The sequence below is a fragment of the Octopus bimaculoides genome, chromosome 7 (assembly GCF_046866305.1).
Source record: "Octopus bimaculoides isolate indiv1 chromosome 7, ASM4686630v1, whole genome shotgun sequence".
NCBI lineage: Eukaryota > Metazoa > Mollusca > Cephalopoda > Octopoda > Octopodidae > Octopus > Octopus bimaculoides.
Genome location: NC_142934.1, coordinates 13,374,580 through 13,395,474, shown reverse-complemented (window position 1 = coordinate 13,395,474; position 20,895 = coordinate 13,374,580). Strand labels below are relative to the sequence as shown.

General features: G+C 35.6%; 1 protein-coding gene across 1 annotated transcript in view; it reads right to left on the bottom strand.

Annotated features, from left to right (window-relative positions):
* Window positions 1-2,820: 2,820 nt before the first annotated feature.
* LOC106869736 (phosphatidylinositol 4-phosphate 3-kinase C2 domain-containing subunit alpha) overlaps window positions 2,821-20,895 on the bottom strand; it is a 173,789-nt gene continuing 155,714 nt past the window's right edge. The window contains exons 22-36 of the mRNA XM_089354773.1: window positions 20,472-20,646; window positions 19,777-19,884; window positions 18,021-18,113; window positions 17,224-17,353; window positions 15,746-15,882; window positions 14,183-14,352; window positions 13,695-13,851; window positions 11,984-12,216; window positions 11,253-11,328; window positions 10,280-10,416; window positions 9,616-9,721; window positions 6,775-6,856; window positions 5,629-5,744; window positions 5,074-5,199; window positions 2,821-4,217 (exon numbers count right to left, since the gene is read on the bottom strand). Coding sequence (XP_089210899.1) covers window positions 4,020-4,217; window positions 5,074-5,199; window positions 5,629-5,744; window positions 6,775-6,856; window positions 9,616-9,721; window positions 10,280-10,416; window positions 11,253-11,328; window positions 11,984-12,216; window positions 13,695-13,851; window positions 14,183-14,352; window positions 15,746-15,882; window positions 17,224-17,353; window positions 18,021-18,113; window positions 19,777-19,884; window positions 20,472-20,646 — 2,044 coding nt within the window. The 3' untranslated portion in view covers window positions 2,821-4,019. The remainder of the gene's footprint in view (window positions 4,218-5,073; window positions 5,200-5,628; window positions 5,745-6,774; window positions 6,857-9,615; window positions 9,722-10,279; window positions 10,417-11,252; window positions 11,329-11,983; window positions 12,217-13,694; window positions 13,852-14,182; window positions 14,353-15,745; window positions 15,883-17,223; window positions 17,354-18,020; window positions 18,114-19,776; window positions 19,885-20,471; window positions 20,647-20,895) is intronic.

Genomic DNA, 20,895 nt, shown 5'->3' with positions numbered 1-20,895 from the left:
CCCGGGGTCGATTTGCTCGACTAAAGGCAGTGCTCCAGCATGGCCACAGTCAAATGACTGAAACAAGTAAAAGAGTATATTTGGAAATGATGATAAATTTTTTAAAATCCTTTCGAGACCAATCTGCATGAGACTGTCCCTGGTTCTGTGATACAAATATCTTGTTTTAATCCCACTAGCATTAAGATTATTCTGTCAAATGTAATCCTTGAATTAACCATGGATTATCTCATAGCTTTGAGATTTTGATGATCTGATAGTCTATTTTTAAAATGACATTGTAAGGTAGGTGTGACAGGCCAGACACAGCCAGTTTAAATGCTAAAAGGTTACAGTGATCTCAAGACTTTCCATCAAGATTTCATGTTAATTTATATTCCAGACACCAGCTTTCTAAAGACAAAGTTATTTTACTAAATTCTTCATTACTTCCAAAATTAATTGAAACAACGATAGTGCATTTCAACAGAAACGTGGTAACAAAAATGTTAAAGAACCAATATGAAACAAATTAAAAATCTAATATCAGATTAAAATGAGTTTATCAACTGATCAATGCTTTACTTAAATAGAGAAATTCTTTGTTGTTTCTTCAGGCAACACAAAAACATACAAGACGTACATATATATATATATATATATATATATATATATATATATATATATATATATATATATATATACACATACATACACACACACACATATATATATACATACATACACACACATATGCACAGCATAGAATTTTGAAATTTCAAGCAAAATGTTTAAAATGATGGGACAATATTTGTCTGTTTGTTGTTTATTTATGTCTATTTTTCCATGTTTGCATGGGTTAGATGAATACATTTCATTGAACTATGCTTCTACAGTTGGATAACCTTCCTGTTAGTGACCATAATCTGCTTTTCGGCATAAGGAATTTTAATTCCAGATGTTTTTGAAAGCAGAGCTACTGAATGATGTGTAGTCAGGAAAATGTCAACTAATTTGAACTCAGAACATAGTGGCAGATGAAATATTGCTATGCATTTTTCCCAGCATGCTAACGATTCTGCCAGTTTGCCACCTTGAACACATCACAGAATAATGAGGACTCTTCTGTTTTAGAGGATACAAGACATCCTTGTAAGAAGTCCTGATGTCACGATGAAACATACCAATTACACTCTATGAAATAGTAGGCAAATGAGTGAAGATGATGCAAGATTGAGAAAACCTTGTGGTCTTGACAAAGACACAGCAACCAGTCAAATATTGATGCTAGATAAAATCAGCCAGTATATTATATAAAGTGGTTGGTGATAAGAAAGGCATCCACCTGTAGAAAACAAGCCAAAAAGGAAATGCACAAACAAGATGTGGTGTTCTGATCTGGTTAGGAAGGCAGTAATTCTGAATAATAACTGACTTAAACTTGGCCCAGAGCTCCTCCAACCCCATGCTAGTATGGGAAGTGGATGTAGCACTACAATGATGATCAACATGATAAATAATCATGAGACAGTCACACAGACAATCACATGTGCCCACACATACACACATATATATATATAAATATAAGGAGGTTGTATAAGTACTGAAAATATATGAAAGTAATGAACACAAAATGGCAGAAGACAACACAGGAGGGACAAATTTTAACAAATATTGTATCAGCTTAATGCTTAAAAAGAAGGGGAAATCTTTAATGTTTTAGACTAGCGTCTTAAGAAGTATAATACAAAATAAAAAGAAAAAAAGAAAAATGATTATAAATGTTCAATGATAGAGAAGAAAACTTCAGAGTTAAGAACTACATGGCTTTTAGTGATTTCTTTTGTTATAAACTTGTCTTAGACTGTTCCTTGTTCTATAATACAGGGTTCATGTTTTTTAAAGAGATCTAAATTAAAACCTTCCATCAAAATTTTATATAAATTTATGTTCCAAACACCAGTTTGATAATGATGAAACTATTTTACTAAAATAATTAAATTCTTCATTATTTTCAAAATTAATTTTTAAAAAAAGGCAGCGTATTTCAATAAAAAAATATAGTAAAAAAGGGTTAAGGATTTGTCTTCTAAAGAAATGTAAATCAACCATAAACTATTTTCTTAATAAATAGAAAACATCATATTGTTCCAATTTAAAGAGAAGTCCTGAAGAGAAATATTAAAAGATACTCAGTCCCCATCACCACTAAAACAAAACCAAAAAACAAAATTATATTCTTCTCACAAAAATGTATATAATTTCAAAAATATACAATTTATAAATTTTTCAATTCCATTTAAACTATTAAATATTCCATTTAATATTTAGCTTGTAAAGATTCAATTGTTGTATAATGAATTGTTCCAAACATTTATGTTAAAAAAAAAGCAAAAAAAAAACAAAAAACAAGAATTCTCTAAAATGAATAAATAAATGTGATGATTTACAAAAACATCATTAAACAAAAGGGGTTGTTTTTTTAATTGTTTATTGAAATTTTAGTGGATAAAACAGCACCATTAAAACGACTGCAGTTACAATCAGTCAGTAAAACACGTTTCACAAGAACCTTCATAGATACAGTAACTACATATAATATATACATGTAAACATATACATATATATATATGCATACATACACATGAATATATATATATATATATATATATATATATATATATATTGAAAAAGCAAAAATACATCCTTTGGGAGTATTGGGAGCATTCTGGATTTTTATCTCCAAAGATATAACTGAATTGGTCCTTTTTTTCTTTTGATGATTGGAATTCTTCTCTTCCGTAAATACACAACAAAGCCATTCTTTCTTTCTTTCCCCCCTTTTCTTTTGCTTTTAATTTTTTTTTTTTTACAGTATGCCAGAAGTCAAAGTGTCCTACAAAACAAACAAAAACAAATATTTCCACCCTCCACACCTCAATCTACAAACCATGCAGGTATTTACCAGGGTAGGCTCCTAGTAATACAGTATAACGAATGTGGTACCCTGGGAGAAAGAACAGCTAGGTAATAATCAATCAAATATGATCTGTCCCTTGCTAAGATATCACTGCAATTAGAAGAATAATGATTTTGGAAGATAAGGTCATTTTCTAATTGTTTTTTCTTAAATACAGCAGATGAAAATTTTGACCTTTCCTCTTTTTGTCAGAGTTGATAAATAATCTACCAGTTCAGGGCAGTGGATTGATGGAACTTAACGGAATTCTTTAGCCTATCAGATAAGATGCCTTATATTGCATACCTGTTTCACCTCTTCTGAGTTTGAATTCCGCTCAGTCGTGCAATGGCCAGAGTTTAATCACCTGACACTATAAGCACTACATCCAGCCTGCAATTGGTCAGCATGACTTCATCCAGCAGTGAATTTAAAATGGCTGAATGGAATGGGAAAAATGAGAATAATTTGGTAAAAGACAAAAAAAAAAAAAAAAATATTGTTTGATAAATTAGATGCAAATTTATGTATAATACTCACATATACACACACACACACACATGCGGATACATATATGTATATAGACATAAATATACATACATACATATATATCAATCACATATACATAAGCATTTGCAGTTTTAGTGTCTGCAGTGTATTTTGTGATGAAGAATTTGATGCTTTGATTAAGTTAAGGCAACACTTGATGTAAAATGTGGTGAATTCTCTTGCAGAAAACTCTGATGCTAAATATATTTCATTGTATAATAATTAATCATTTTCAAAAATTATTCCCATGAGATGATAGTTTTTTTAAAAAAAAATCTTTCATTTTTTGCTTTGTAGAAAATATTTTTAAATTTTGGAGTAAAAGAGCAGTCTTGTATAATAATTTTAAACATTGCCAAAAGGACTTACAAAGTTACGGTCAATGAATCATATAATTATCAATGATTTGTACAATGGTGATGATGGTGATGATGAAAATAATGGTAGTTTAATGGAACCTCCATTGTTTGAATGATTTGAATATGATGAAGGCACCAACTGGTAGGCTGTATGTGGGGGAAAAAAGGCATCATCAGGAAATATGGCTGGTACTTGACATCTGTAGGTTACCAAGGCAGCGCCATTCTGTGTTTTCTTGACTGAGGTCTAGTTTTCGTAAATGGATATATATAGCACCCATGAACTGGTTCTCTTTCAAGACATCATGGTTCCAAACAGTCACTTGCAAAGTTCGCTTCTTAACATCTTCCAGAGACATCTTGTACTGCATCTGTCAGGACAAATAAAAACTTTAATATTATCTTAATTTCATAGCTTCACAATTTTGCATGAGGTTTATTATTCTATAACAATACAGTCCATACTTTATCAATTATTGTCTGACTCTACAGGATGTATTGCAATTATCAATTGGCAATTAAGACCAGTTCATACTGGAGTTAAGGTCAGACAATTGTTGGGCTTATGACAGTTATTGAGCCAGAAACACACATCCATGACGGTCTTCTAATCTCTAGACAATAAACCTGTCTTTTTCCTTAGTGACATGTCAATTCTGGAAGAATTCATGATTCTTGAAATTATCTATCCTTCTCTATCCTTAATTTGGTATTTGGTAATTAAGATACTACCTCCAGGGTTGAAGATAATTTTTTAAAAAATCAAGAAAAAAATCAGACAAGCCAGGGGACTCCACCATTCTATGGCTTGGAATGCCCTTCCTAACACACCTAACATCAGCACTGGTGAGGTCACCAAGTACCTGCAAGATAAGACCCCCCACCAATAAGCGGGATATATGCTTGTGCGTGTATATATATATATATTTATACACACACACACACATACATACCCTTCCCCCCACATATATGTATGTGAATCTTTGTCTCTTTATATTGATGTTGTGCAACTATTGTAAATGAACATCACTGTTATACAAGCGGTGTCCTTCATTTCCAATAATCAGTGCAAACATGTCTGGCCATGGAAACAGGTGAAAGTTGGGGGAAAGGTTGACAGGAAGAGCATCCAGCCATAGAAAATGTGCCTAAAACTCCAAGCACAGAAAAGTAGCTGTTAAAAAACAATGAAAAAGAAAACATAAATTTAATAATGGGAGTACTTACAACTTCATTGTAAGTTGGGTGTGTTGAATGCTTAACCACTTTAGTTTTTTGCTTCGTTAGCTTTTCAGGATCTGGTAGCAAGTAGAGTTTTACATAAGGACTGGGGTTTTCAATTCCATATGAACTCTGAGAATATAAAGGTAAAAAAAAAAACAACAAAAAAAAAGCCGTAAATCGTTAGTATTTTTTAATATAAATTATTACAACAATAAAATTCATAAATTCGTCGTTTTAATCACGTGACAATTGAGTGAAAACTAGGACTTTCAGAAAATTGAATATAAGATTGAAATAAAACAATCATTGTCGATATTAGTACATCACTAATATTTAAATACTTAACGCCATTTATATACTGGAATTTTACCAAGGGACGTAACTCTTTCTCGAATCATTACATGAAGTATATTTAATGCAAAAATTTAGATATAAACTGATATGTGCATGTTATCTATGCTCTCTCTCTCTCTCTCTCTATCTATATAGTTCAAATTTACAGAAAACAGAAGACGAAGACAGGTGTAGAAACATCAATAACAACATCTGTATACATACCAAGCCTCTTGCATGCATGATCATAACTTGGAGGTGTTCTTTTTGATACTGAATTGATATTTTTAGTTCTCCTCGGATTCCTGTCGAAGTCATATTCCGGACATTATTAACAGTATCTGTGAAAAAGAAACAAGCAAAAAAAAAAAAAAATTTAACAAGACTGTTCTTTTTACTCCAAAATTTTTTAATATTTTCTAACACACTGCCGGCATGTTCCGAAACCCTGTCAGTGTGAATTGCGCCACCGACGGAAGAAACTGTGGCCCCTTCCTATGTGATAGACGAGGGATTTGTAATCCTTTTTCACAAGGGAGGAGCTTTAGAAAACTTTGTAAAGAAGGTGAAAAGAAAAGGCCGGAGGGAAGGGGTTCTGTCCGGCACTGAGGACCCTGATTGGCCTCTGCAGGTGGCTGCGGAGGTCCATAGGGGAATCTGACTTGTGCAGGATAATGAACTCCTTCCCCAGGGATATATTTAAATTTATGCTAAAGTGTCTCGACTTGGCAACGTCCAGGTACTTGCATGAGGCAGTGTGCCTAGTCGGGCATAGAAGCAAGAGGCTTTAATGCCTAGAGTTGTAAAAAAGGTAAGAGGCTTAGTGCCTCATTTTGTAAGGACGTGGAGTCCATTTGCGAAAAATGTAAGAGGCTTAGTGCCTTTTTTCAAAGGACATTGTGTCCCAATGAACTATAGTAAGAGGTTTATAATCTCAATTGGTTTTATAAAAGAGAAAAAAAGAACAATGTTTTTAGGAAGCATTGATTGGCAGGCATCCTCTGCTTCCTTCATCAATATCATTATTTTGCTCATCATTCATTTCATTTGTGTTGTTGTCCAGCCCGCACTTGCTTCTATCTATGTAATGCTTTTATGGAAAACTTGATGAAATAAAGAAGCTTGCTTCCCAACCACATGGGTTCCAGGTTCAGTCCCATTGCATCACTGGTACTTAATTTACTGACCCCGAAAAGATGAAAGGCAAAGTCGACTTTGGCAGAATTTGAACTCAGAATGTAGCAATGGGTGAAACAATGCTAAGCATTTCGCTCAGCATGCTAACGATTGTGCTAGCTCGCTGCCATCATGTCTTAATAAATAATAAATCTCAATAGAATTACAAATAAGACTCCACAAGTATCTACTCACCCTGTAAACCATTGTTCATGTTCAGACCAGAACTTTGTTCATCTCGAATGAGTGGGTGAAAGAAAGTATAGACAAGGTCACACTGAAATGGAAATTGAAAAACAACCATTGAAAACAAACACAGGGGAATTTATTAGCATTGCACACAGTGAAGTGAAAGAGGAGCAGCTTTAAAATTTCTTTGTATGGTTTAGTTCAGGGGTTCTCAACCATTTTTTATTTATGCACCCCCTTGATTCCTATTTTATTCTGGTGGACTCCCATAGCCGTTCAATGTTTAAAAACTATTACGGAGATGTACTTGCATAGCAAGTGACTTGATATGAGATCGTGTGCTGAAACAAAAACAATTGCAGTGTGGAAAATGTTTGTAAGCCATTTAAGAACACACAAAAAACCGTTACATTCACTTCAACATTTAAATTTAATTTGTGTCAAAATATTTTCGTTGCTTTGAAACTGTGACCTGTTCACCAACAAAACTTTGTGCAGCATAAAGTTTTGTCAGTGAACAGGTTGTGGTTTCAAAGCAACGAAAATATTTTGACACAAATTAAATTTAAATGTTGAAGTGAATCTCACGTTTTTTTGTGTGTTCTTAAATGGCTTACAGTAACTTTCCATGCTGCAATTGTTTAAAAACTAGTTTTATAGATACTTCTTTCAAAATTACTATGGAGTTAAACGCAGGTGTTATTCAAATTCTTTTACTTCCGACACATGTGTCGAAGATATCACTGGTATTATTCCAAAGGAATAAAATGGTGTAAAACAATGTAATCTTCTCTTCAGGGAAATGAAGAAATGAAACTCGTCAATAAGACATTTTAACAGAAATATATTTATATATGTTTGTTGTGTGTCTCTCCCACGACTTGACAACTGGTGCTGGTTTGTTTATGTCCCGATAACATAGCAGTTCAGGAAAAGTGACTGATAGAATAAGTACCAGACTTAAGAAATGAGTAATAGGGTTGATTTGTTTCTCTAAAACCTGTCAAGGGGGTACCCCACACGGCCGCATAAACAAGCGAAACAATAAAAGATGAAAAAATTAGAATAACAACATGTGGGTGGCACAGATTATCTCATACATGTAATGCAATTAATTGACAAACACTCACTGAGAAAACTACTTAAAAAATAATCTTTAAAAAACAAAAAGCGGCATTATGTAGGGGAGATAACTCCAGCAAGCTGAGGTCAGTGAAAATTTATGGCTAACGGTTTACAACCCTCGCCTTCACTTCGTTATTTCTTTTTTTTTTTTTTTTTAGCTTAGTGCTTCCTTTATCGAATAATGTTTAACAAATGCTTCAGTAATTTTAATTAAGCAGAAGGTAATTTTATACAAGAGTTTATTACGCATTTTTTCTGATACAATGCCAGCCGGCATTGTGCCTCTTTTGAAATATAATTGTAAACTAGTGCAGTCCCGTTGTGTGTTAAATTTTTTATGGAAATTTCTAAAGAAAGTGAGGATATACATATACTTCCTTTCCAGAAATTTTAAGGTGTTCAACTGGTATTTATTTTATTGATCCTGAAATAATGAAAAGCAAAGTTGACCTTGGTGGAATTTGATCTTAGAACATAAGGACAGACGAAATTTCACTAAGCATTTTGCCCAGCATGCTAACAATTCTGTCAGCTTGAAGACTTATATATTGACTTTACATTGAACCGTATGCTCAATCAGTCACATTTCTGCTTATTGATAATGTCACAATATCATTCTCATAATCTAATCCCAACAAAGATTTTTTTTTTAAATACTGAAAAATTTAGTAAAATAACTGTCATTATTAAACTAAGGTCTTTAAGGTGGCAAGCTGGGAGAATCGTCAGCATGCAGGATGAAATGCTCAGTGATATTTCGCTCATTTCTATGTTCTGAGTTCAAATTCTGCCAAGGTCGACTTTGCCTTTCATCCTTTCAGGGTCGATAAAATAAGTACCAGTGAATCACGGGTCAATGTAATCGACTCATCCCTTTCTCCCAAATTGCTGCTCTTGTGGCAAAATTTGAAACCATTATTAAACTAAGGTTTAAGTCAGCGAGCAGGTAGAATTGTTGGCACGTCGGGCGAAATGCTTAGCAGAACTTTGTCCATAGAAGGCGGCGAGCTGGCAGAAACGTTAGCACGCCGGGTGAAATGATTAGTGGTATTTCGTCTGCCGTTACGTTCTGAGTTCAAATTCCACCGAGGTCGACTTTGCCTTTCATCCTTTCGGGGTAGATAAATTAAGTACCAGTTACGCACTGGGGTTGATGTAATCGACTTAATCCCTTTGTCTGTCCTTGTTTGTCTCCTCTATGTTTTGCCCCTTGTGGGCAATAAAGAAATAAGAATTTTGTCCATCTTCATATTCTGAGTTCAAATTTCGCTGAAGTCGACTTTGCCTTTCATCCTTTCAGGCTCAATAAATTAAGTACCAGTGAAACACTGGGGTCGATGTAATCGACTAGTCCCCTTGCCCAAAATTTCAGGGCCTTGTTCCTTCAATACAAAAGATTATCAAACTAAGATTTGGAACATAAATTAACACAGAATTATTCCGTCAAGATTTCAATGATGTAGTTGTTTATTTTTTAGAATGAACATTGTAGGGTATGTCTGTAAAGCCAGATATGACTGGTTTGACCATAAAATAGATTTGGGCTGAATATGGTCAGTTTAAATGCTAAAGGGTTAAACAAGACGTTTGTGACATGGAACTAGGGATAGTGTTAAAAGGGTTAAAACAGACCCTTCCCATCACAACAAAAACAACACAATTATGCATTGATTCTAACAATCATCTGTAAAGAAAAAAAAAAGGGTTTGTTACAGAACTTACCTCAGAGATCTCAGGTGCATGCTTGAATATCTCTTTCACAAAGCTAGAAATTTCTAGCTTGCGATTCACAGCTACCGTCCTTACATTACTTCGTCCAAACATGACCCTGCAGAGAGAGAGAGATGGAATTAGAATATGAAACGAAAAATCACTTTTGTTTCGACTTCCTATTTAAGCATCAACAACACAGAGCTTGAAAGTGCTCTTCGGTCTTACTGATGGAAAAGCAACTTCTATAGAGCTGGTGCCATGTGAAAAGCACCCAGTACTCTCTGCTAAGTGCCTGGTGTTATTAGGAAGGGTATCCAGCTGTTGAAACCATACCAAAGCAGACATTGGAGCAAGATGTGGTTCTGTGATCCACTGAATCCTGTTGAATTGTCCTTATCCATGCCATGATGATGTTTCTCAAGTCTTTGATTGGCTGGAACAGAGTTGAACCAGGGTGATTGTTGCTGTCGCTTTACTACTACTACTACTACTACTACTACCAAATTCCACCACCACCACCACTTGTTGTTCATCATCATCATCATCAACATTATAGCAACAAAGACAACTGTAGAAGGACGTGCTTTTCTGGTTTAGTAGCTAGATACATCAGTTCTACAGATACACAGTTATTCCTAAAGATTAACTAAAATTGATAATCTCAAATACTTACTTTCCAGATAAGGGGGGCCAGAAGACCAAGGGGAATCGCTGCATCAGTTTTTCTCGAAACTCTAAAAACTCTGAGAAATGCCGAAAGACTATGGATGGCACCTTCACATTTTGTCTCATGATTCTAATTACATATGTCTGAAATAGGAAATAAATAGAATAAATAAAATGAAGTGTTATAGGTGTAGTGTTATATGTGGCAGTGTTGTTAAGAGCTTTGCTTTGCAACCATGTGGTTTTGGGTTCAGTCCCACTGTGTGACACCTTGGACAAAAGTGTATTTTACTATAGTCCTCTGTCAGCTAATGCCTTGTGAGTGAACTTGGTAGATGGAAACCGTGTAGAAGCATGTTGCATACATATGATTGTGTGTGTGTAGCTACCCCACTGCTTGACAACAAGTGTAGGTTTGTTCACATCACAGTCACTTGGCAGTTTGGCAAAAGGTATTGATAGAATAAGTACTGGACTTAAAAACATGTACAGGGGTTACTTTGTTCAACTAAATCCTTCAAGCTGGTGTCCCAGCATGGCTGCAGTCTAATCAGTGAAATATGTAAAGATCAAAGAAAATGTGATCTATAAATATAACATTACGATATATAATCATAAGGCAGAATTGTTAGCTGGCAAAATTGTTAGCTTGCTGGGAAAAATGCTGAGTGGTAAGCATTTCATCCATCTTCATGTTTTGAGTTCAAATTCTGCTGAAGGGGACTTTGCTTTTTATTGAATTGGAGTCAATAAAATAAGTAACCGTTGAACACTGAGGTTGATTTAATTGACTCAGTCTCTCCCTTGTGCCAAAAATTGAAATCAATATATAATCACATAAATATAATATTATAAAAAAAAAAATAACAGGTATCTATGGACATTTGTTATGGTAAGAAAAGGTGTCACTTTTATAAATATTTTCCCAACTGAACTAAATAATGAATATGCAAATTAGAAAAAAACTGTCCTATACTTACATAATGTTTCTCAGGAGTGTATCGTTTCTGGAAGTTGATGACTTCAATATTTGTAATACGTCCGTCTGTGTGGATGCTAAACAAACAAGGAAGGAAATTTAAACTGTCTACATTTTCATAAATTTATATGATACATACACATTGACCTTACTATAAATATAAACTCTAAATTTTGGTTGCTTACCTTTTTTTAGTAATTAATAAATTCTTAGATTATTATCCAATGTTGCCTTAACCCTTTAGCATTCAGATTACTTTGTCAGATATAATGCTTATTTATTCACATTGTTTTGAATTTATCCTACATTATCTCATAGCTTTGAGATTTCAATGATGAGATTGTTTATTTTTTAAATGACATTGTAGAAGAGGTGAAAGAAGCTGGATTTCATGTGGATTTATGCTTCAAACACTAGCTTAATAATGGCTAAGTTATTTTATTAAATTTTTCATTATTTTCAAAATTAAATGAAATAAAGTAATGTAGCTTAACAAAACATATGGTTACAAAAGAGCTAAAGAAAATTGTATTGAATATATGGAAAAGATGTAATTATATCTAATGCAAAAGTGGAATAATTTTTAAAGAATTTAAGTTTAAGAACATTAGGCTGTCATGCTGAAGATTTCTAAAAAGAATGAAATAGGTCTATACAGGTAGAATGGTATTTTGGCCAGATATGACCAGTTTAAATGCTAAGGGTTAAACATGTAGAATAAGTCTTGCTCACCTGTAGGTTTTTGGAACAAATGACAACAAGGCACCTTCATTGTGGCTAGAGAATTTTAGTTGAGCAAGATTGTGCATGAAGAAATTAAACTGTGTGAAAACTGAGCGGGAACTGTCTTCAATCATGCGTGTGAAGATAGCAGCAGCTTCGGCATCGGATTTTCCAGGAAGTAGTGCTTGCTGAATATAGGTGACAGCATTCTCGGACACACCAGGAATTCCTGATCGTGACATCTATAACACAAAAGAGATCACATGTAAATATATCATCATCATCATCGTTTAATGTCTGTTTTCCATGCTGGTATGGGTTGGACAGTTTGACAGGAGCTGGCCAGCTGGAGTTCCATTTGTCAGACTTGGCATGGTTCTCATTGGTTCAATGCCCTTCCTAATACCAATTACTTTACAGAGAGTGTACTGGGTATTTTTAATGTGGCACTGGGCTAGCAGGCCAAAACTTCAAAGTCACTGTCAAAAAGTTTAATAAACATGTACTCTACGAAAAAGTATTGAGTGATTCTTCAGTTTAATGTTAAATTGCTTTTATATATAACTTGACATAAAAAACACATTTATATTCTTTTATTCTTTCGCTTGTTTCAGTCATTCTGACTGTGGCCATGCTGGAGCACTGCCTTGAAGGGTCTTAAGTCGAAGCAGTTGAGTCGACCCCAGGACTTATTCTTTGTAAGCCTAGTAGTTATTCTATTGATCTCTTTTGCTGGATTGCTAAGTTACGGGGAAGTAAACACACCAACATCAGTTGTCAAGCAATGGTGGGGGGGACAAACACAGACACACACACCAAATATATCTATCTATCTATCTATCTATATATATATATATATATATGTGACATGGGCTTCTTTCAGTTTCCATCTACCAAATCCACCCACAAGGCTTTGGTCAGCACGAGGCTATAGTACAGTACCCTTGTCCAGGGTGCCCCGCAGTGGGACTGAACCTGGAACCATGTGGTTGGGAAGTGAGCTTCTTACCACACAACCATGCCTGCACCTATATATATATACATATATAAATACACACATACACATAAGATACAGGCATGGATGTGTGGTTATGAAGTTTGCTATGCAACCATCTAATTTCAGGTTCTATCCTGTTGTGTGTCACCTTGGGAGTTTTCTTTTATAGCGTATTATACCCTTCTTTTTCTAATCTCAACCAAGACTATCTTCTGCAGTCATCCTCTCTCTTATCCACTGTACTGATCCTGTTGCCCTGGAAAAAATGGAGAAATTATAAAGCAATGAGTATCTCTACTTGTCTTGCAGCGTAAAAGGTGAACCACAAGTGTTTGTGAGGTGGTGATGAACAAGTGAAAACATTGCAGGGTTGAGAGGACCCTTTATTCTTGCCATGACTTGTCAAGGACATGACAATTCCTCTAGTACTGGTGCCACAATAAAATGTATGCAGCATATTCTATATAGTGGTTGGGGCTAGGAAGAATGTCCAGCTGCAGAAACTGCACCAAAAGAAAATATATGGTTGGCTTTGGGCTATAGTAGAAGACACTTTTCCAAGGTGCCACACAGTGGGATTGAACCAGAAACCATATGGTTGGAAAGCAAACCTCTAACCATACAGCCACACCTCACACCTGTGTGTATAAGATGTGCATGATTTTAAAATTAAACCCCTCACACACACAAAAAAAAAATAATGCAAAAAGAGAGAATATTTACCAAAGAAAAGAAGTTGAGGAAAAGATTCCTGTTTCTGCGAAGAATATTGAATGCAGTACAGCAGAGATCCACAAAGCGCTGGAATCGACTACAGTTTTTGTCTCCACCATTAATGACATAAACCATGTCGGAGGTCAAAACAAATGGCACTCGGTCCCTATAAAATGAACGTAAAAAGATTCTGAAGTTACAGGACAAATAATTTGAATTTCACAAAATATTTCTTTAGAATTACTATAGCTTCGGGCTGACCAAAGCGACAGGGTTCTTTCAGTTTCCATCTGCCAAATCCACTTGCAAGGCTTTGGTTAGTCTGAGGCTATAATAGAAGACACTTGTCCAAGATGCCATGCAGTGGGACTGAACCCAGAACCATGTGGTCAGGAAGTAAGCTTCTTATTACACAGTTATGCCTGTGCCTATAATGATATAATATGTCACTTGTGATATTTAAGAAATTTTCAACAATACCATTGTGGTTTCCTTACCTTTTGAAGCTGCCAAACATCTGAGCATCACCAAGAAACTTGCCAAAGTCAATGTGAAACAAATGTCCTGACTGCTTCAACATGATATTGTCATTGTGTCTGTCACATATACCCAATACGTAAGTGGCTACGCAATATCCAGCACAAGAACACAAGAAGTTGTCCAAAGACTGAAAGTAAAAACATAGAACCAGAAGATGAATGAATCAATATAAATTAAAATAAAGTGTTGTGTGTATCAGTATATGAGTTAGTGTAAGGAACTAGGCACATGAATACAGGTCATCGTTGACTTAAGACCACAATTGGTTCCGACTGACTGGTCATAAGTCAGCCTATGTGGCCTACATAGCTGTTTTATATTTTTACATTGTTAAGGTACATTCTCAAGTAAAAGTCACACACAGCATTCTGTATTATACTGGCATTAGTCAAAAATTTCGGAGTCTCAAGCAGTTGCCTTATAAACAAATATGAGGTTGTCTTGATGTCTCCACTATAGGATAGTCATCCGACACAGTGGCAGTCAATAACCAAAGCTAGGGGAAGCCTTTGTTAGCTGACATCATCCATAGACAGGTCAATTTGTAAGAAATTAAACCCATTAGGTTTCAACTGGACTATATATTATTGCTGCTGGGAGCTGGCCAATCATCGTAAAGTCGATAGATTGTAAGTTAGATAGGTCGTAAGTTGACGACGACCTGTTTATATATCCTCAAATACTTACACAGTGATATAAGCAATCATTATTTATACAGAAATAGGTTCATACAAAGTAAAGGTGGAGAAGGAGAGATAGTTACAAATTAATATATATATATATATACATATATATATATATAGTTATTAATATTTCTAAGTCTCTCTAAAGGAGACTACGGCAGCGGTACTGGAAATTAATAGTTATCGCCAAGCAGTCATGGCAGTCCCAAAATTAGGACGAAAGCTGCCGTGAATTAGCTCCAAGAAGCCATCGCCTCTAGCTAGCTATGTGACACACGAAACCTGTGTCCTTTATAACCTTCGAACAGGGGATGTCAGCAGATTCCCCTTGCTGGTTTGGCATCTGCAGACTAGTTTCAGGGTGTTGCCCCTTGTCAATGCAGAGCAGCCAAGCTCCAGCCAGGCGGCGCTGCTGACTATCTGTTCGAAGGTTATAAAGGACACAGGTTTCGTGTGTCACATAGCTAGCTAGAGGCGATGGCTTCTTGGAGCTAATTCACGGCAGCTTTCGTCCTAATTTTGGGACTGCCATGACTGCTTGGCGATAACTATTAATTTCCAGTACCGCTGCCGTAGTCTCCTTTAGAGAGACTTAGAAATATTAATAACTCTATTTCTGAAAACCAGTGAATATATAATTAAGTAATCATTATATGAATGTCTACTTTTCCATGTTTGCGTGGGTCTCCAATGGTGGCATTAGACCAGAAGATGGGTTAAGTTCAAATAGTTCTGTTAAGGAGAACTCTATTCTTTACCATACTACTTTGTACTATTTGAAACAATTTGATTTATTACACTAAAAGAAAGAAGAAAAAATAGATTCAAACAACATACTTTGTCATATTCTAGTTGAGTTGGGTTATTTTTTTGTAACCATTCTTGAAGAGGTCGCTCTTTAAAAGAACCAGTTAGTCCATAAGAAACTTGGATTTTCCGAAGTGTTTCAGATTCTGTAACAATTTCAACCATTCCTATAATTTGGGGAAGAGAAAAAAGGAATTCAAATTCATGCTTACATAAATAAACATATTATTGTAGGGTGATCACATCCATGGTCATTAAGCTTCCATATGAAGTGGGATAGGGAAGTGGAGTTTTCCCTGTTTAGACTTTAAGGAGTACAGGTGTTGCTGAACTTTGTGTAGTAACTCTGGATACTGTGAGGTAGTGTAACTGATACATAGCATACTTATTTGAGGAGGCAAAATCCCTAGATGTTAAATTATTTTGAGTATGCAAAACAGTCAGAATCAAAATAAATGATGAGTATATTCATTCTTAACATGTTCTGGCAGATTTGAACATAAATATGCTATTCACTGTTGGGTTTTGTTTTTGGAGAACAACTTCCCCCTTCAGACAACGTGCATTGGCAACACACACACATTACAGTGATGTAGCAGACTCTGAGACACCAGTGTTTTGGCATAATTAATGCCTCTTCAGTCAGCGACTCTGAATGTAAACATCTGCAACTCTGAATGTATACAAGAATGGTTGTTCTTATTTACAGAATTCAGCAAACAAAATATTTGCCAATGTGTGCTAAAGTCTGCCAAGCAAATATGAAATGATTATTAGCATGCAAAACAGCAAAAATCAAAATGATGATGTATACATTAATACCTAACACATTCTGGCAGGATTTAGAAATAATACATTTCTAAATCTCTCAGAGAGATTTAAGCAGTAGTGATACGATGAAGTAGTTGCATGCTGTCAACTTAATGTGACAGTCCCCTGAACGGAATAATACTACTGTTGGTTAGACCTAGGAAGCTGCACCGCTTCCTGTCGGCATTGACACATTTCCTGTGTTCTTATGTTTAGGACACATTTCCTGTGTCCTTATGTTTAAGACACATTTCCTGTGTCCTTATGTTTAAGACACATTTCCTGTGTCCTTATGTAAACATAAGGACACAGGAAATGTGTCAAGGCCGACAGGAAGCAGTGCAGCTTCCTAGGTCTAACCAACAGTAGTATTATTCCCTTCAGGGGACTGTCACATTAAGTTGACAGCATACAACTACTTCACATCCTGGCAGGTTTTGATGTTGAAAAAGCCAACAGTAAATAGCATCTTCCTGCTTAAATCTGCTGGAATATGTTCAGAATGAATACACACATCAATGGAAGTTTAAAAAAACATAAAATTCCTTGAGTTTCAAACTCTGTTGTGAGGGACTGAACCTCAAACCATGTGGTCTCAAAGCAAGCTTCCTAACCACACAGCTGTGTCTTGCTGGGAAATTAAAAACAAATCAAAATGATAAAAAAAGTTAAAAAGAAGCAAAGAAGACTGTCCATACCTTTCTTTGGTCCAGTACTGAGACAAGCAAAAGTAATTATTTTTAAATCTAATTTTTCTTGCTGCCACAACTTGTCCATAATCCGAATCATCTGGAGAGTCAGCATATCTTGACGGAGATCATCACCCACCTATGGATTATCAACAGAATTAACATTCAGTCCGGAGACATAGGTACGAGACAAATTAAACAAAAATACACACACACACATCATCATCATCGTTTAACGTCCGCTTTCCATGCTAGCATGGGTTGGACGATTTGACTGAGGACTGGTGGAACCTGAAGGCTACACCAGGCTCCAATCTGATCTGTCAGAGTTTCTACAGCTGGATGTCCTTCCTAACGCCAATCACTCCAAGAGTGTAGTGGGTGCTTTTATGTGCCACCGGCACGAAGGCCAGTCAGGCGGTACTGGCAACGGCCATGCTCGAAATGGTGTATTTTACGTGCCACCTGCACAGGAGCCAGTCCAGCGGCACTGGCAATGAACTTGCTCGAATGACTTTTCACATGCCAGGAAAGCAACGCTGGTAACGATCACGCTCAAATGGTGCTATTTACGTGCATCATCAAAAGAATTTATGGAAATCACTTTGTCATTATTAAGCTGATATTTAGAATATGATAGAAGGTTTTAATTTGAATAATTTTAATTCATTATTTTCATCACAGAACTAAGAGTGGTCTCAAGCAGGTTGGTATCAAAAGGGTTAACTAATATACACATCAATCTTATTATACATACATTGTGCTTGATGTGTATTGAAGCAAAAATATATGATATAAATAGTTACCTTGAACATAATGTAGACAGGTTCAGCTTCTGGATTACAGTTCTTGAAAACTAGTTTCAAGGGGAAAGCATTGGAAGTGTAATAAGAAGAGGACTGTAAAAGAGAGAGAGAGAATTTAAAATGAAAGATAAAAAGAAATTCCCATAAAACAACAATAAGTAAAAACATAGAACCAGAAGATTTTTTTGAAATGTTGCCAGAAGATGAATGAATCCGTATAAATTAAAGTAAAGTGTTGTGTATATCAGTATATGAGTTAGTGTAAGGAATTGGGCACATGAATACCGGTCATCGTTGACTTATGACCACAATTGGTTCCGACTGACTGGTCATAAGTCAGCCTATGGGCCTACTGGATAAGTCTGGAGCCACTTTACAGAGCTGTCACCTTAATTATTAATTTATTTTGATGAGGCAGAAGGCCATAGATTTAGAGAAGAGTTGGGGAACAGAATTATATGGCAATCATACTTGGATAAAATAATGGTTTTGAGAGAGGGGCCTAGTTGGTTACATCAATTCCAGGGTTCTGCTGGTACTTATTTCATCGGCCCTGGAGGGATGAAAGACAAAGTCATCCTCAGCAGAATTTGAACTTGGAATGTAAAGAGCTAGAAGACATGCAGCCAAGCATTTTGTCTGACATATTAATGATTTTGGTAGCCTCCCACCTTTATACCGTAATAAAATAATGCCAAATGGTTTTAACTCATGGTGTTTACCTCACCTCCACAGTGGTTGCAGCCATACTCTTCAATACTGATTACAACAACTGATGCTGTTTTTTCTTGCATGAATATACTGATAACTTCGATGCCCAGTTGCTTTCTCAGATAATCTAACCCTTTAGCATCCAGATTACTCTATCAAATGTCATGCATATTTATTCACAGTGTTTTGAATTTATTATGCATTATGTTGTAGCCTTGAGATTCTGATAATGTGACTGTTTATTTTTTAGACTAACATTGTAGGGTAGGTGTGAGAGGTTGGATCTGGTCAGTTTTAACATAAAACAGGTAGAATATTTTGACTGGATAAGACTCTTTGATCATGAATAACAATGAGATTGCACCTAGAAAGTTCCCCTCCAAGGCACAAGTCTGAGCAAGGTTGTTTATGGAAGACCAGCATTCATCCACGCATACCAGCCTCCTCTCACCATGCAACCGATGTTATCCAAAGGAGAGGCAAAGGCTGATACAGCTTGGCACCAGTGACATTGCAACTCATTTCTACAACTGAGTGAACTGGAGCAACGTGAAATAAAGTGTCTTGCTCAAGAACACAACACACAACCTGTTCTGGGAATCGAACTCACTACCTCATGATTGTGAGCCTGATGCCCTAACCACTGAGTCATATGGTTAGTTTAAATGCTAAAGGGTTAAGCTTTCTGATTTTCACATTACAATACAATTATTGGTTCTTCATACTTATATCATATGTTTCCCACAGTCTATGTCTCATCTCTGTCCTGCAAACCCCACTCATTTTTCACACACCTCATACAAAATGACATACCATATTTGATGGCATACAAAACACACCTTTTAATCTAGAAGAATGTCTTAAAAATACCATCCCAGGCCACTCCTATATAGAAAGTTGCTTTAAACAACACACGCTTTAATGCACTAAAGAATTTTTTCCTGAATATGTGCAGCTGAAATTGAGATGCATCTAATATGCCTGTACATCTTTTATGCTATCAAATAAAAAGTAGTTTTCCCCACAAAAACTGACAGTTACTTACCTTCAAATCGATGCCACACACTTCAAAACTGGGGTTAAAAGGGAGGTGTATTTCACCTTTCTTGGCAAACCATTTATACAAGATATCCAGCTGCTGTTGAAGACACAACTGAAATTAAAAAGATAACAAGCATTCATTGAAAGATACTCATTTGATAATACATTGATTCTTATTTAAATGGGTTTTACTGAAACAAGTAAAAGATAAAAAGAAATCCTATGGAAACAAATAAAAAAAACTGTCACTACAACTGCTACTGCTACCACCACCACCACTGCTGCTGCTGCCACCACTGTCATTGCCACTGTTATCATCATCAGCAGCATTTTATACCCACTTTCCATGCAGTGTTATACAGCCAGGTGCCCTTCTTGTTATCAACATTTTTGGTCACCTCTTATGAAAGCACTCAGTCCACTCTGTAAGGTTGCTGGTGTCAGGAAGGACATCCAGCCATAAAACCCCTGCCAAGACAGACCCAGAAGTCTGGTTCTGGTGCAGGCTCCTGCCTGGTCAGTTCCTGTCAAAAAGTCCAACCCATGCCAGCATGGAAGACAGACGTCAAATGACGATGATGATATGACACAGAGGAAATTGGTGTAGTTATTCTAAATCTGTGATACACAGGGTATAAGAAAACCAATATAAAAAAAAAAAAAACAATATTAAAGAAATGTAATAATGGTGTTCCTTACATCTTTGTCTTTTGCTGATTTCAATTTTTCAGCCATAGAACTGAGAATTTTCACCAAATCCTCCTGTTTACGGAATTCTTCATACAAAGACTCTCCGGCAACATTTGCAAGAGCCACAAACATTAATTTGAACCAATGTTTGCAGGAATTGTCTTGAGCGGCTCCTTTTAATAACCTAAATATAAAAGTCACAAGATATACAATGCAATAAATATATCTACAGATATTAGATATGAATATATCTACAGATATTAGATATTATAACTACCAAATATATAAGGATATTACATAAATATATATTACATATAGGTATCAAATATGTAAGGATATAAGACAAAATAACTATCAATTTAAGACAGAAAAGCAGTGAATTGACTGACTCATCGGAACAATGGATAAAATGTGTGTAATATTTATTCCAAAT